Consider the following 18,208-nt stretch of genomic DNA (forward strand, 5'->3'; position numbering starts at 1 on the left):
CTTGTTGTGTAAAAATACCTCTTTTTTATTGAATTTCCATCATTACAATTGCACATAATCAGTTTGAGCAATCTAAAATATTTATAGAAATTCATTGAGCATCTTAATGAACAGTCATCAGTCTTTAGCAGAGGCTTTAGAGATGTGTAAATATACTGAGAACTTCACTTTACATGGGGCAAGCAGCTGTAGCCACAGTACCCCTTTCCCCAACCCCACCCGACAGCAACAAAAGACCCTCTTCCACGTACAGTAGCATCTCTGGATAACGGATTATTGTGGCAAACTAGCCCGGATAACCCCGGATAAAAGAGCACAACACCGCAACATCATAAGTCACATACAGCTGTGTGTACCAGCAGTTTACCACCTGCGACAGAGAGACAGAAAGCTCCACGGCTTACGAGTCGTTGTATTCGAGAACGCTCCAAGCAAGAATAGACGGGTAAAACTAAGCGTTCAAGAAACCTCAGCACGGTTCACGCACAAACGACAGATTTACACCGGATATGATCTGGCAGAACACGATCTTTAAAGGGCTGTAAGTGATGCAAGGACTTTTTTAGATATTTCTGAATTCATCTGGTGACATATTTTGAGGATGAGGAAGAAGCTACATTTCCTTTGATTCTCTCTAAATCTCAAACGTGTCTGGGACTTCCACTGATGAGGTGTCTTGTTCCAGTAAAAAGCCTCCCGCCGACTGGATGTTACCAATGCATCATCAAAAAATACGACCCCATTTACCTCAGAGGTTAAGAGCAGCATGATGGCGGGATGTGACAATAATCGCCCGCAACGGAAAGTTCCCATTCGGACGTCCTGCCCCTGCTAACCCCCAACTACAGATGTTTACTAAGCAGGTGAGCATAAATAGACTCACAGGCGGGAATTCCCGCATGCAAGCAGACATGTGAATGCTCACACAGAACATGTAAAAAAGTCTGAGACAAAAAATGATGCAGGTTTTGAAGAAGGAGGGGGGATATGCCTTTTTGATCCTGTGAATGATGTAACTTGCTTCATTATCTTACCGGAGAGCAACAACAGGGTAAAGATAGTGCTGCCCTCACACACTCTCACACACACACACACACACACACACACACACACACACACACACACACACACACACACACACACACACACACACACACACACACACACACACACACACACACACACACACACACACACACACACACGACATGTGATAAGACTTTCGTCATTACTCTACAATGACTGAGTCAACTGTGAACAGAAGTGCTTTTTGCTGTCAAAAACATCAGAATCTTTTACTTGCATCTCTTTAAAACACCTTGCTGAAACCGAAACAATGTCTACCTACACTGCAACTTTTTTATAATCCAAATGACAGTAACACATGTGCAATGTGACTATGTGATATGGCTCCTGTGTACAGTGCAAACAATCACAGCAACATGCAGTGTGTCCCAGAGAGGAAATAAAAGACCAAAACAGAGTTTAAGCATCACTCACAAAGATGGAAAAAGTGTTTAAACCACAGAAAAGCATTGTCAGGAACTTAATAGACCTAAACATACTACACATCGAAAACAACGCTACAAGACCATGCAGGTGATGATATTCTACAGGTGGGATATCAAGGGAATCTGGACTAAATCATGTTGCTTATTTAGCAGCAGGAGGGCTGCAAACACTGTCCCCCTCCTCAAAATGTACCATCTCCAAGTAAGCCCTCACTTTTCTATTTCGGCTCTTTGGTCATGCTTGCAAAAATTGTAATTGGAACAAAAAGGACACTGCTCATCATGAGATCCTCAAGGGTTCAACAGGGTCTTTTCCAGGGAAAATAACTGATCAGGACAGACCAGTGACAGGCCTTGCTGAGGAAACTGTGACTTTAATTTGTCTAATTTCATCATGTAATAAAGGCCAATTACAGATCTCAACAGTATATCCCTATTTTTGGCATAAAAACATACTCATGAGGAGCCTGTAGTGTTCCCAAAATAATAACTATCTGACAGAATGCCACCTATCTTCTGACTCAGCTTCATTACTAAACAAAGGAAAGTGGCAAAATGTTCAAATTGCTCAACCACATCCACCGTGTCATGGGCATGGTGTGATGAAAAGTTTGGTAACCTTGATAGGGGAACTTATGGAAGAGGATGAGTTCTTAGAACAGCAAATCTTTGTGAGGGACATGAGCCAAGCAGGGAGAATATATTGGTGTGAGAGGTGAAAGGAAAGTTTGTCTGATACAAAACAGGAAACTACCTGGTGAACGCATTTAAACGACAGAGCGGGCTGAACTGGACTGAGGACACAAATTTGAATGGCGACAGAAAACAGAATTACATTTTTGAATAAACATAAAAGTGCTAAATGCGGAACTGAACCTTTGGGTACAACTTTGTTTAGTTTGCTAAAGGCCCAATGTGCAATCGTTTTATGTGTCGCATTTACTGCGTATGAAAATTGTGCCGATAGTATGTACTGGTATTTGATTTTATGATAATGAAAAGGATAAGTATTTAAATAATAGCCGTATTTCCTGCTGTGACTGTCAATGTACATATAGTATGGTAAACAACCTTTTAACAGCATCAGAAAACAATTAAAGTTGCTCTGATCAATATCTTTTATTTGTGACCCAAGAAAATTCTAGGTCAACCGAAGCTGTTTCGCATTTTAGCTTCTTTTAGCTCTTTGTTTTGGTTTTGCCCAACAACTTCACTGTTTCAAATCAGTGTCGTAGACCGACTGTGGCAAAATTAAAAAATACCATCTGCTTGCTCTTACACTAAGCAGCAAAAATGAAATGTAAGCTGGTAAACGTAGTGGAACATTATGCCGAAAAAGAGAGAGTTTGTGAAGACCAAAACAAAGTTTGGAAACACAACCAAATCTTAACAACTTTAACTTTAAAACTTATCAAATTATAAAGGCTGATAAAATGACAATAATGAAACTTATTTTGCTGTAAAGTGACCATAAAAACATTAATTAATGCAGTTTACATAGCTTGTGTCCCACGTTTCTACTGGAACATTTGTTTTCCATTTGGGGATGTCATTTTCTAATTAGAATTAAAAACAGTATATAAAACCCCTGTTTATTTTAACACTGTTGAACTGCCATGTTTTCAAGGTCCCTGATTTATGATATCTCTGAAAATGACCACGGCGACTAAGACAATTCTGAGCTTGTTTTTGAATTCCAATCAATTAAGTCCCATTTTCACCCATAAATAGAGCCTTTAAGCAATAACCAAACAACGTTGTGCTAAGCTCAGCAAGAAATGGACAGGAGACATAAAAACACCAATGCACAAAACATCAAGGGATAACCGAGTAACAAAATATTTATAGGCAAGAAGATTATCCAACTGTTACAATACCCTGCCATCCAGTTGCTTACAGTATTTAAAGTTTCCCACTTTGTCATCACATTACAACAACTACACGCTGAGCTTTGTGTAGGCAGTCCGACGCTTCCTGCCATCAGACACCACCATGAGAAACAAGGCAACAACAGATAGGAGTAAAGAGAAACACTGACGAGAAACGCAAAATAACAAAAGCAAACAGGAAGTGGAATTATGATGCCATGTGAAGAGGGAGGATATGATGGGAGAGGCTGAGATCCTTGCACCATCCCTATTAAAACTTCCTATTTTCCAAGTTGTTGTTTTTTAAAGAGAGGCACATAGAAGGATTGCAAATTACATTTAAATAGCATTTACGTGTTTGAGCCAAGAAGAACACGACGAAAACAAACACACAAGAGAAGTCTCCAAAGAATCGCTCAAGTTCCCGGAGGGAAAACAGCAGTTGTAATAAATAAGAGAAACTGCAGTAAATATATCTGGGGACAAAACCCTTGGATCTAAATAATAAAAATAATTAATATAATAGTAATAATAGTAATAATATCCAGTTCTTTTCATGTTGAACATGGAGTGGAGAGGGTTGTGATTGGCTCAGTACAGAAAACAAGGAGAAAATGGGCAATATTCTCCCACAACTGACCACAATGTCAACACACACCTCCCATATAAATCACTTTTAAATGTGTGACTAAAGTAGGGCTGCATGATTTAGCGGATTTCCAGAATTTCGCCTCGTACAGGATCTCATTTCACTCACAATGTCTTAGCATTAGCAGGGGCGTTAGCTGCATCAAGCTAAGTGCTGCTATAGTTTTCAATAAACTCATTTCCAGTAGGGGCTACTTTACAAATGTTTCAACACGTAAAGAGTCAGAATTAATCAAGTGAATGTGTTAAACCAAGTTTTTAACCTTTTTTTTTTTACATACATTTGGAAAAACTGAGTGTTTCAGATATTAGCACAATTATCACATGCTAATGCCTTGCTAGCATCAAGGCGCTTCAACAAAGGACAAAATGAAGGAAAACGACGCAACAATTCTGCCCCCTGGACACAAAATCATAAATAACAGGAGCATAAGGTACAACGAAACTGCAGACGAAACATTTAAATACAATTTTATCCTCAAAATAATGAGAGTAAATCCTTATACCAACCTAAAAAATTGCTAATTTACCCAAAATCGTGCAGCCCTACAAACACACACATATCACGCACCAGATCACACACACACACTTGCACACACACATACACAGCCAGAGTCTAAAACATGTAGTATTTGTAATCTAGGGAAAGCAGTTGAAGTGCAGTACCTATTTCGGGCCTTGAAGCAAAGGCCGCACATCTGCATATTTCCAACGGACTCTGCAACTGTTCCTCCTCTATTCCCCCAGGGATATATTCTGTACATGCAGTCAATTAATAAACCGATGCAACACTTGCTTTGAGTATACAAACATTTAGATTATACATAGATAGCATTATATCATTCATCTTTTTTTTATATAATCTGCACCTCTTTTCACTTCTGTTTTTAGCAAAAAGACTGTATGAGCACTGGGGTTGCACAAATCTAACCATAGAGGGAGTTTTTTCGCATACCGATATCTTAAATAATTCCAGATTATGTGTGAGGAACCCATCTCCCCCATCCCTCCCGTGTCAGGTATTGAACAGAGGACATGGTGGGGGCAAACTCCTCTCTCGAGTCAGCGTCTCCCTCTGATACTCCGTCTGGCTGTTTCTGGAGGGAAGGGAGAGAGCAGGCTGCAGGTAACAGGGGCTGCGATTGGTGCTTTTTGTTTGTTTGTATTTCTTCTTCTTATTAACAGTTCTTCCCTTCCTTCTGTGCAAGTGTGACCACTCAGTCCCCCAAGATGATTTTCACAAAGCTAGCTACGTCGGTTTCTTTTGCCTCGTGGGAGGTGAAGAAGGGATGTTTCTGAGGAGGAAAAGGACAATAATTAAAGTAGGAAAAAAAAGTGCTTTTATTTTCACTGATTCACTGTAATTGAAATTATTACAATATGATGAGGTTCTAGTAGGCCTGGATATCTATGCAGCTCCACAATAATTAATTCAAAGTGGTATTCCCACTCTAAATTAGTTTGACAAATATTGTCCCTCCTAAATCATTAAATGTTGCAATAGCATGTATATTTTTCTAAGTGTGTAGCCCCTTATTAAGAATCAATTGCATACACATATGAGAACTGATGCGTATGTATGAAGCATCACAGCTTATTTACTCATTCACGAGATGAGGGAGGAAATGTTGATCCTAGTGCACCCTCCAGTGTCTGATGAACAGAATTACATGTTGCATGCATCTGCTAAAACAGCAGAATCAAAACAATGTAACAACAGACATAACAAATACAACACTCACCATGAGTTCTGTGTAAGTTGGCCGCTCTTTTGAAACTTTCTTTAAGCTGGAGAGGAAAAAAAGAATCATTAAACACAATAAATGTATCAATAAAAAATAAACACATCCATGCATTAAACCAACTATTTCGCCTTTTCATCCCCAAAGGAATACTTTATTCCCAAAATGATCTTTAGTGTATCAATGTTCACTCTTTGGTACCTGAAAGGTTGAACAAAAGTATGTTCAAGGTCAAATAAATCAGAAAAAGAGGAAAAGTCAATGGCAGAATAAGGACAGAAATTTAACAAAAAATAATTTTACAAACTCACACACAACTCGTGCAGTGAAATAAAACCCTCATTTATCCAGTAGTATGCTAACCACTTCCCAAACACATGTATTTTAACTCAAACGTTGTAAACATCTGGACACATACTGTTGATGCGACACCTATTTCAATGACAGAAAATCTGTGTTTAAAATAGAGGCATGGGAGAAAACGAACTTTTATTCAGTATTTCAAATTACTTTTAAAAAGTTACATTTAGGGGTGAAACACTCCTCATACTGTGGAGAAAGGATGTAAGAAATTTCTCAAAACAATGTGGATGTCAGGACAAAAAAAATGTGTACAGCCACAAGATGAGCACCTGCTTTGGAAAGGTATTACAGTTAGATTAAAAACAGTCACCAGGGGATCAAACCAGGCAGCAACAAACAAGATCAATGTTAGTGTTTATAATGTGTGATTTGTGTATCCAAGGCCAATCAGCTTGGTTCTACACACATTTCTATCTGATTTAATGAGGCTTTGTTGTACGGCAAAGTGATTCTGCCCGGCAGCCTTGTGTGTAAGAAAAACTATATGGAACTAAACGTTTTATGGCTAGACAAACACGGAGAGAAAAAGCCGTACCACAGAGAGGAGAAGTCCACAAAATCGGGGGAGAACTGATCTGCAGGAAGCTGGGGCGAGGGTTCCTCTACCACCTGCTTCAGCTGCTGGAAGGGCGTGCCCCACGAGTCGTACGGGAAGCGCAGGATGGCGAGTTCGATCTGAAACAGACGATCATCTCACTGAGAACATGAGCCGTACGAGAACAGCAATATTCTGGTTTTTGGTCTTAGCAAATCAGGTTTGATGGGAACCTGAGAGATCCCACTATTCCTCATAGTAAGTAAATCTAACATTATCAATTGAGAGAAACTGTCATTTTCTGTCATTACAATATTTATCCTTATATCATCAAACAGACCTCCAGTTTTTTTTATAGAAAGACAGACGCAACCATACCGATACAACTTTTTTTCCCATCCATTTAAAAAATAATAATAATTATTATTAACAGTGGTGAATTAATTCTTACATTTTGTGAAAGAGTAATTGAGTAGAAAACCAATTATTAACAATTTTGATAATCCACTAACCTTTAATGTATCTAGCAAAAAAATAAATACTTTCTGGTTCCAGCTTCTATGTGAGGATTTCTCAGTAAAGTAAATATATTCAAGTGTTGAGAGACATTTATCACGAGCATTATAAATGAAATTCTATACTCTTAAAATTAAAAATGCAAATATCTTCAAGTGTAGCAATCAGAAAAACATGACGATGGTGTTCCTAAAAATGTCACACAGTTTATTTGAGTTTTTATCCTGGTTGTGTTTTTCAGATATAATTGGAGACATGAATGTTAGTTTGCATGTGCATCAGATGAACGCACTAATTACTATAATCAGTTTTACGCTTCCCTCAGTTATTTATCTATCAACTGAATCCAATGTTTTGGCATTTACTTTGGACTCACAGCAGTCCTGTATTTTTAGGATATTTCTATATGCAAGATGAATTTGATGTTTGTGTTATTTTGAATGCCATTCATTTCATAATTATTTTTGTTTGTGTGCTGATTGTGCGGAGCTTTCTCGGTGGCCATATTATTATTCAGGTTTCTAAAATCAGTCTGCATGTGAATCCACTCAGGGACTCACAATACGTTTCACTGTTTCACAATTTTACAAGTTTCTCTTATGTTCTCAGGGAGTAACATATGCTGCAAAATCACCGTAAGTGTATTCTATTCAACACATTGGTTTCTGTTGAGCCTAGTTTGGAAGATTTCTTGAAATGAAGTCATAAAAACTTCCATTATTTATAATAACACTGCTCACCCTGAAATCTGAACTGTTCCTTCACCTCTGTCATTTAAAAGCTCTTCTCCTCTGCCCACCAAACACTTAGCACTCTTATTGCCATTCAAACGAGACCTGTGCCGGAACATTCTCTGCTACTAATCAGTCTGAGAAGCAGAGAGGAGGTTAAATGATGGGGAATAGATTGCTGAATCCAAAAAAGTCTCTGATCTGCGTTTGAAATGTGCAAATGAGAAGCTATGATTTAACAACTCGTAATAAAACGTCTAGACATTCCTGGAGCCATGCCTCTTAGAACGAGATTTATCTTTTATTATGAATAATTGACTTTTATACATTTAGAAAAAGTGAGATGGAGGAAGAGTAGAGAAATGAAAAGTAATAAGAGCCGGATTACCATGGTGATTCCCAGACTCCAGATGTCAGATTTGACGCTGTAGCCCTTCTGGTTGGTCTCAGGGTTGATCCTCTCCGGCTGCGGGACAGAGGGGAGGAATGATGATGTCACGTATGGCAGCGGTTGTCAGGGACGACCTGCACGCTTCCCTGCCATCCTGACCTTCTTGTACACACACAGACCGCGATGTTCCCTCAGCGTTAACCTGCCCTAAAAGCCACTCAGCCAACCAGCAGCAGAGCGGGTTAAAATGTAACCTTGCCCAATAACTGTGCGGATAATGAGAGACTGAGAGGGGGACTCTTCACCATCTACTCCTGAGGCTAGTCTCAGTTATTGAAAGGTGTTTATGATCTCCTGGAGTCAGATCAAATCTCACAAAATCCCGCCAAAGTTAGGACTTTTACAAATAAAGGATTTCTGATTCTGATGTGCCAATAAGGCTTTTTTTCTGCACTACAAGATACTGTCATTTCATGTATTATCTATAAAAAAGACTTTAAATGAAATAAATAGCATTTTATTCTGCTGAAGCTAATAGATATTTTTGGCTTATCTGGTTTAGCACTTTTTACTTTTGTTGTCATTTTTCTTGACTTGCTGGTAAAGTATTAAATAACATCTATTATAATCTCTGTAATTTAGATGCCTACAGTCAAGCTAGCAGCATCATTAGCAGACCACTGACTGATCATCTTTCAGGTTGATATGTTGAGAAAAACAACAAAACATTTCGACGATTTTTGACATCCATTTTCAACACATGAAATATGATTCAATCACATCATAAACTATCGCTTAGTTCTTGCCTCTGCGGAAGAAATTATTCACCTAAGAAAATGGTTAAAATTGCATGTTTGTGCCCTTCTCGATCATCACTTTATTAAATAGTGTGTGCTTTGAGTTTAGTACTTCAGTCCATATTATATTTGATTAAATATATGGAGCTTTGCCTAGGGCTGGTCCCCTTTGTACCCAATAACCACACCTTTACAAGATCAGGTAGCCAGAGCTCAGGTGAGGCTGCAGGGCAAACCATGAGCAGAAGAAGACTCTATGAGGGCAATGAGTGTGAACCAGAACAATAAAGATGCAGTCAGTGGTAGAAAGTACCTAAGCATATTTACTCAAGTACTGCACTTAAGTACGTTTTTGAGGTAAAGCTACTTTAGATTTCCGTTTTCTGCTGCTTTATACTTCAACTCCACTATATTTTGGCAGCAAATATTGTATTTTCTATGCCACTACATGTTTTTGACAACATTAGTCATCGTTTTTAAATGAACATTTAATTAACTTAACTTTAATGAATACGTTATGATGTACCATTATAAAGACCTGTCAGAATACAATGTTATTGATCTGTTATTGAATGAGTTATCATCTTTACCAGCAGCAAAAGTAAAATGATTAACACATTGATGCATTGTCAATTATAAACCAGTTATCAAATATGTATTACTAAACATTACTTGTATCAGGGTATTTTTACACTGAGTTTTTACTACTTTTACTTAAGGAAAATATCTGAGAAATTCTTCCCCCACTGGTTGAAGGCGGAAAAGATATTAAATAATCAGAAATCCACTCCAGGACGAGCTTCAGATTCTGCTGCTGATTTTGTGTAGGTAAAATTGAGCTTCAGGTTTTTCCTTTCTCTCTCTCTTCTTACCGCCATGTAGGGTTTGCAGCCGGCGTCCATGGTTTTGGCCACAGAGTCCACCAGGTAGCCGCTGATGCCGAAGTCGCACATCTTCACCTGGCCCTGCGTGTTGATCAGTACGTTGGAGGGCTTCACATCTGCAACAACACGGCAGACAGCAGCTTTAGTTGAACGTCTGCCACTTATAAAGAAGTCACACTTTGCTTGTGTTATATTTGTCATTTGTGGTTGCATCACATAAGGCTGTGATGCAACATGAGTCACACAGCAGTCATGGCGAGGAGCAGAGGTTTGACACAGGAAGCATTACTATTTGAAGAAGCATCATTTTAACTTTGCATATAACTGTGTGCTTGCAAGTTTAAACAACTCGGCTTCAAATAATGTGTTTTTGATCTTTGCTGAACATGTTTAAGTGATGCTTTACAGTTTAGGATTTTTTTTCTATCGCTCGAGGTAGCCATATTTTAATTTATAATGTACACCAGGCATAAGAATGAAGCCAAACTGTTTATTATGACCACAACAAAGTCCCTACAGAGGAACCCTCCCTCCATAAGTAGCTTTTACCATTCTGAAAAACGGGATTGTTATAAATGTTTCAAGATATTAAGAATCTTTTAAATGCATTGTGAACTGTACCTGTAGTTTTATTCAAAAATGTTTGTATGTTTTATGTAAAAGAAAATCAACCCTGCCTTCACAGTTTATGTTATCTTAGTGTTCGAGGATTACACAGTTTGAAAGGTAAATAATTTATAACTGGGGGCCTGTTTTCGTACGTTTATCCATTATTTTTATCAGTTATGATATTGTTGTGCTAACCAAGCTGCGTTAGGTGCACGATGACGGTGAATAAAAAGACAATTTTGGTTTTGATGCTGGGAGCAAAGATTTCTGGAAACGACATGGATGTGCTGATAGGTATCCAAAAATAAAGCTGTGAGCCAGAAAACAAAAGCAATGGGCTGAAAGATTTGAAAGATCTGCAGCTTTTAATGGAAATTAATTTGAAGTCTGAAGTACTCAAAGTCAATGATAATGCAAATAACGCAGGCTTGATGTTCACGGTAATGGATCGAATGACTCCTGCTAAGAGTCTGCTAATTTTAGCATCATGTGAAAATGAATGGAAACCAATGGCTGCCTGAAAGATCAGATAAAAGAGTTTCATAATTATATAACCCAGCACTATATGTGACTCTACACTAATGGGCTAAAACATGACTGACATGTTCTTTTAATGGAGTGAAGAAAAGGAAAGAAAGCCTCTCATTGCAGTGGAGTGATGTAGCATCTCAGTAGTGGATATCGACACAGCCTCTAAGAGGTTTAAAGGCTCTCCACTCGGGCTCTTACCTCTGTGTATGACTTGCAGATTGCTGTGCAGATGCTCCAACGCTTTTACTATCTGTAATTACAAAGTCCATTAATGAGCAAATGACAGTAACATCTGTCACTAAGCTGAGCATTTACAGGAAGTCAGGCATGAATTGTGCTTCAAACTCACGGAGACGGCGATCTTTCCCAGGATGTCCTCCGGGATGGTCATGCCCCTCTCGATCACCTGCTTGTAGAACTTGTCGAGGGAGGTGTCCATCAGCTCCATGCAGATCCAGACATCGCCCTGCAGACAAACGTGGAAAGGGATGAGGAAAACAAAACACCAGGACGCATTCCAGACAGACGGACAGGAAGCCACGCATTTTCCAGTGTTTACAGTCACAGCAAGGAAATCCTGAACATCCACTCACCGTTGCAGGAAGTATTATTTATATATTATTTTAAAGCAGGTTTTTCTATTTATTTATTTTATTCGACACAGCCCTATAGTGAAGCCTCTCATCAGACTAGTTGTCTCCTACAGGTGCAGCCTTGTAAGTGGTTTCCATCTCTACACCGCTCAGCCATAACTTTATGACCCCTGACAGGTGAAGTAAAAAACAGTGATTATCTTTTTACAATAGCCCCTTTCAGTGTATGAGATATGTTAGGCAGCAAGTGAACACTTTGTCCTCAAAGTTGATGTGTTAGAAGGAGGAAAATGGGCAAGCGTAAGGATGTGAGTGACTTTGACAAGAGCCAAATTCTGTTATAAACGACTGGTTCAGAGCATCTCCAAAACTGCAGCTCTTTTGGGGTGTTCCAAGTCTGCAGTGGTCAGTTCCTACCAAAAGTAGTCCAAGGAAGGAAAACCAGTGAACCGACGACAGGCTTAATGATGATGGTGGGGAGGGAAGGCTAGCCCGTGTGGTTCGATCCAACAGAAGAGCTTTTGTAGCTCAAATTGCTGAAACAGATAATGCTGGTTCTGTTAGAAAGGTTTCAGAACACGCAGAGCATCGCAGTTTGTTGCGTATGGGGCTGCGTAACCACAGAGCGGTCAGGGTGCCCATGATAACCCCTTCATGGAGATGGTATTCCCTAATGGCAGTGGCCTCTTTCAGCAGGATTATCCGTCCTGCCACACTGCAGAGATGGTTCAGGAATGGTTTGAGGAACACGACAACCAGTTCAAGGTGTTGTCTTGACCTCCAAATTCCCCTGATCTCAGTCCATTGAGCATCTGTGGGATGTGCTGGATAAACAAGTCCGATCCATGCAGGCCCTACATTGTAACTTACAGGTCTTAAAGGATCTGCTGCTAACACCCTGGAGCCAGAAACCACAGCACACCTTCAGAGGTCTAGTGGAGTCCATGCCTCGACGGGTCAGGGCTGTTTTGGCCGCAAAAGGGGGACCTACATAATATTAGAGAGGTGGTCATAATGTTATGGCTGATCGGTGTACATTACCTCTCTGAACAGTGCTCCGTAGAAGGTCACGGTGTAGAAACAGTCCACTGTCCTCATGGAGATGTCCAGGTCCATGAGCAGCCTCTTCTGCTCCTGAGTGTTCACTGTGGCCCGGATCCGCTGAGGACAGGAAGTATAACAGCTCAGAACAACAAGGGCAACACACAATCCTCATTTAGTGTCTATCAACGCTTTATTTTGTTCTTCGTTTTACAACAGATATTTATTTCTTTGTTTGTTCCTGTTTCTGTTAGAAAGTCAATTGAACAGATTGGAGAGGCAGTAATTTCGATGTAAGTTCATATGAATATGGCTTTAAATGCACAATGTGACTTGATGTGAAATGTTTTCATTCAAAACCCGACAAAAAAAACTGTTTGGTGGTGCGGGGAAGTGGTGTGGGATTATGGGAAGTGATGTTTTCACCACCATGCCTTCATTGCAGTCAGTGTGTCCTAGTTATGATTCATTCAATGTTCATCATTCAGGAAGTTTATAATAGCACCCGAATTATCCACAGAGGTGGCCTTTACTCCAAAAGTAATTGACCCGGTGATTAAAACCCATAAAGACCCTTAATAAAGGACTTTGAGGTTTAAATTAGTGTTTCTTCAATGCAGTTTGGCTGCCGTTAACAGCTTACTTGTCTGATAACCAAAAATCCAGATGCGCAAAGACTAACATCCTTTTAACGGTTAAATAATTAGTTAAAAAACCATGAATTTTTAAAAGTAAATGTTGTACAAATGTGGCTAAAAAGAGGATAAAAGGTAAATAAATGACCATTTCTGGCAGACAACAAGCTGAAAAATGCACAATGGAGACTTTGATTTAATACGATTATTTGAGATGATATAAGTCAACAAAAAATATAACTAGGTCAAGTCGTTTTCAGACATTTTTATGCAGAAATGTTACATGTTATAACTTTAGTTCCTCCATGTTGTTTCTGCAAACTGTAAAGCCCCGAGACAATTGTGTTTACTGATATTGGGGTAAATTAATCAAATTTGATTTTAACATTATTTTATTCATATACCACCTAAAGTGTGAAAGCACTTGTGGAAATGCAGCGACCCCTCACCTTCACAGCCATGATCAGGCCACTGGGCACGTGCCTCATCTTCTCCACCGCGCCGTACGCTCCCCGGCCCAGCTCGCAGATCTGCTCCAGGTCATCTGCCTTCACCTCGAAGTTCTATGGACACGACAGAAGAACAAGGCCGGGTGAGAAGGGGACATGAACACTTGAAGGACACTTTGAGAATTAAAGAAATATTAAAAATGTAAAATGAATGAGGCTTTGATTATAGAGATTAAAAAAGACAGTATCCGTCATCTAGTTTCAGTTGTTGAAAGTGAAATATAAGTTCTGTACTTCAGTAAAAACGTAAGGTACCTTCTTCCCTTTAGTAGTGTCATGCTAACTTTATGAATCAGAAGTAAACACTTTGTTTGTCCTGCAGCTTTAGTTACAGGTTTTCATCCCCTTCGTGTCTGGTGAAAGCCTCTCCAGATGTGTTCATTTTGAATGTTTTCAATTAACTGAATGATGAAGTGTTTCTGTATTTGTTGAGAAAATTGTCCTTCTTCTTTGGCCAAAAAAACTATTCAAAAAGCCTCGTGGAAAAGTAGGAAAAGCATCGTACATAGTTTAAAAACAACTCATAAAAGTGTACTCTTTAATGTAAAATAAAAAAGATAAATCAAGTGACGCTCTTATAGAATACGAGGCATGACTGTAGATTAAACTAACAGTATGTAAAGGAGTGAAATACTCGCAACCTAACAAATTCAGAGTGGAAACATGCATCACACTGATGCAGCCGTAATATAAATCCAGGAACATCATGTAAACATCATCAATACAATTAAATCAGATTCAAGTTTACTTTTAAAATATATTTTTTTCTTATTTCTTTCAGACTTCTTCTTAAAAAGGACATATTATGCTCATTTTCAGGTTCATATTTGTATTCATGGAGTGTGTGGGAGAGAAACTCTGGGATTTTAGCCTTTGCAAACCATTAACATGCACAAAAACCTCTACAACACACTACAGGAAAGAGAAAACCGAGAAACATTATAAGGTGCTTTAAAACCCGTTTTCGAATGCAGTGATTTTACTTGTGACAGTGGTGTCAGGTGTTTTACTGAAGTTAATGATTGGAATACTTATTCAACCACCAGCTTCCTACATTATGTAAATATTTGAAGTTTGAATCCTTAAATGACCCCGAGCAGCAAGACGAGTCCTTCATTTCTTTTACATTATTCAGGCGAACACCAGAAATCTTTCACTTTGACTTCTGGCCAAACACGAGCACAGAAAAACAGGCACCTCTGCCAATGGAAAATTCCACTTATTTGATGAGTTTAAAATAAATATTTTTACTGCCCGACGGGCAATAAAACACATTCCAGTCTCCCCACAATCAGAAGTGTTCAATTCGGCTCTAATGTTCACCCAGGCATTCTTTACGGCTAACAAACCCACACTGGGAGAGGAAGAAAAGTAAACAGGGATGAGTTATATAAGAGATAAAGGTAGGAGAGAAAATGTATAAACCTGGAATGGGATTAGGAAAGGAGCAAAGATGAAATACGTATGAAAAAGGAATCAAATTACCTTCTCTCCGATAGTTACACAAGCTTTGGAATCCAAATCTCTTGGGGGTCTGAAACACACAAAGATATTTTATATTATGACCAGGTTATATTTGACTTCTGAGAAAGCAACATCACAGTGAAGCAAGAAGTAAATGTTAGAAAAATCTCAAACAGGATGATAAATATCTGTTGGCCTTACAGATGAAAATGTAAATGTCTCCACGGTACTGAGGTAGAAGTATGAGCAGCCTAAGTGGATGAACTCAAACTAAACTGTATATCATAAATCAATTAAATTGTTCTTCCATCAGAGTTAAAAAATGATTTATAAAGGCGAATAAATGCAACAAAATACATAAATGCTGTATAATTTAAAAAATGATATAAAAAAACCAAATAATTTAAATAATATTGATCGGATTAAACACAAAGAAAAACAAAATTAAAATTGTAAGGAATAATTAAAAAATAATAAAAAAACTATTCAAAAATCATTTAAAATATATGTTTTATATAAAATAAATAATACAAATAAAAAAATACTTGGGATATAAATTAAATTTGCATTTAAAATATGAATCAAATAAAACTAACAAATGTTATTATTTTAGCTAACAAGGTGAGTAATAAACACAATATTCATACAGATAGTGAAGAGTGTGAAATGTGGATCTTGAATTGAATTATAAAAAAATTAATTGAAAAAAAAATCTGTTTAAAACTCAATTAAAACAAATACTTACAAAAACTTCACAAAAGACCCTTCATTTTAAAATGAAATAGATAAATAAAAAATAAAAGAATAAAAGAATTATAAACATATTAAACACATTCACTTACATTTAAAAGATATATAAAACAATGATAATTCAAAAATGTGAATGTAATGGAAGCACAGAGTGCAATACAGCTGAAAGTCTGACTCTGACACTTCATATGAATTTAGCCTGGAACCAAAACGCCTCTGCTGCTGCAGGTTTCTCAATGAAGATGATTCACTTTGAGACATTTTAGTTTTTCTGTTGCTCTGCAAACAGCTGCAGCCTCGTGTTAACAAGAGTGAGGAGAGGATGTTCATGAAGGAAAAACCAGAAGTAAAAATGTTGTTGAAACTGTGCAAATGTCAGGGGTGTGATGTGAAGATACTAATACTCATTCACGTTTGTGATCCAGTTACAATAAGCTGATGACAATAAACCATGATTTAATTTCCTTTTCTCTTTTGACTGCAGTTCATCAGATAATGATTTCACACACTCAGCAGCTTGGTTACTAGGTTTAATTTTGTGTGTAATTGAAAACAAGAGGAGATATCACAAATCGTGACTGTTAAGGAAAGAGTCTTACACTGCTGTGGGAGGAGGCTGCTCAAACACCTCCTTGGGGAGCTTGAGCTGCGGCTTCCTCTTACCTGAAAACACACAAAGCAGAACATCATTAGAAAACAATGGCTAGAGATAAAAACGTATTAACCGTGTACAGAGATGTTACTGTTTATTCCACGGTAATATCTCATGGTTTGTAGTTCTTCATTGATTGGTCTAGCATGTAATCATCCTTAACTGATTTTTAGGAAAAGATTCTTAGTTTCAGTTATTATTGTCAATAAAGCACTAATGATTATTGATTTTTAAGATGAATCAAGAGCTTGTTTTTTTCTATTGATCATTTATTCAGTAAAATGTGATAAAAGTGTGAAAATTCCAAAACCCATAGATATTCAGTTAGATGATAATTATAGAGGGGGGGGGAATGATGATGGTAACAGTTAGGCTGTCAAAAATAATGACTAAAGTGAACAAATATAAAGTATCTGGCCATGGCCTCAGTATTTTTACGTTATAAACTCATTTTACAATTAATATGGACATGACCTCAATATTTTCTGGTTAACGACTCACCGGAATATTATAGACATGATTGTTTAAGTTTTTGTACAAAATATCGTCCTAGATCATTTTTACGTTTTCCACAATTGTACGATTAATCAAAATCCCAAAAATAATTTGGACATTATCAACATCTCGTACCATATATGGACATGACATGCATTTTTTTTAAAGTATGAATGTCACCGACATTTTATCCAAAATGATGCCATGCCTACCTGATTAAATACAATGAATCAATAATTGAAATTTTGCCAATTCATTTTATGTTGACAAATCGACTAATGGTTTATGCTCAATGCAGGTCAGTTAATAAAAACGCTTGACTAAATCTGAATCCTCAAAACAATAATTTTGCAAATCTGAATCCATTTGATTGCCATATTGAATCACCAATTAAACCCTCTTAAATAACAAAAGTGATGCATTAGGCAATTTTGGGTTACGTACATTGCCCAAGGATACATTGACAATTAGTATGCAGGAGCTGGAATCAAACCCGCAACCTTCCAATTGTTAGACAACCACACTACTCACAGCCACAGTCGGAATTGTGTCAATAAAATGTTATAGGATAGCCAAAAATGCCCACAACAACTTCCAAGATCCCAAAACTGATGCTGCATTCAACTTTGCTTTCCGGACCAACATTTCCAAACATCAAAATATTGACCTTTATATTATGCAAGACAACGAAATGCAATATTTAAGAAGCAGGAATCTGGACAAATGTAATCTTAATTGCTTTAGAAACATTTGCTGTCAATGTTTCACCCCAGCACTAATACAAACCCTTTTACATGACATATCTGTGTGTTAAGCACCTTCAATGTGGTATTTGCACCAACTTCTGTGAAAGTCTGAGAGGGAAGTAATACCAGAAAAAGAGGACTGTCTCCGGAGAGGAGAGGACGGTCTCGCTGGCAGCAGAGCACACCACAAGATGAAA

The 18,208-nt window shown here is 37.9% G+C and overlaps 1 protein-coding gene across 1 annotated transcript in view; it reads right to left on the reverse strand.

Moving 5' to 3' along the window:
* Positions 1-18,208, reverse strand: part of map2k6 (mitogen-activated protein kinase kinase 6) — a 30,808-nt gene continuing 12,600 nt past the window's right edge. The window contains exons 2-12 of the mRNA XM_063893612.1: positions 16,718-16,781; positions 15,390-15,438; positions 13,845-13,958; positions 12,761-12,880; positions 11,476-11,592; positions 11,325-11,376; positions 9,975-10,102; positions 8,303-8,380; positions 6,668-6,807; positions 5,770-5,815; positions 1-5,322 (exon numbers count right to left, since the gene is read on the reverse strand). Coding sequence (XP_063749682.1) covers positions 5,245-5,322; positions 5,770-5,815; positions 6,668-6,807; positions 8,303-8,380; positions 9,975-10,102; positions 11,325-11,376; positions 11,476-11,592; positions 12,761-12,880; positions 13,845-13,958; positions 15,390-15,438; positions 16,718-16,781 — 986 coding nt within the window. The 3' untranslated portion in view covers positions 1-5,244. The remainder of the gene's footprint in view (positions 5,323-5,769; positions 5,816-6,667; positions 6,808-8,302; positions 8,381-9,974; positions 10,103-11,324; positions 11,377-11,475; positions 11,593-12,760; positions 12,881-13,844; positions 13,959-15,389; positions 15,439-16,717; positions 16,782-18,208) is intronic.

The sequence above is a fragment of the Eleginops maclovinus genome, chromosome 10 (genome assembly GCF_036324505.1).
Source record: "Eleginops maclovinus isolate JMC-PN-2008 ecotype Puerto Natales chromosome 10, JC_Emac_rtc_rv5, whole genome shotgun sequence".
NCBI lineage: Eukaryota > Metazoa > Chordata > Actinopteri > Perciformes > Eleginopidae > Eleginops > Eleginops maclovinus.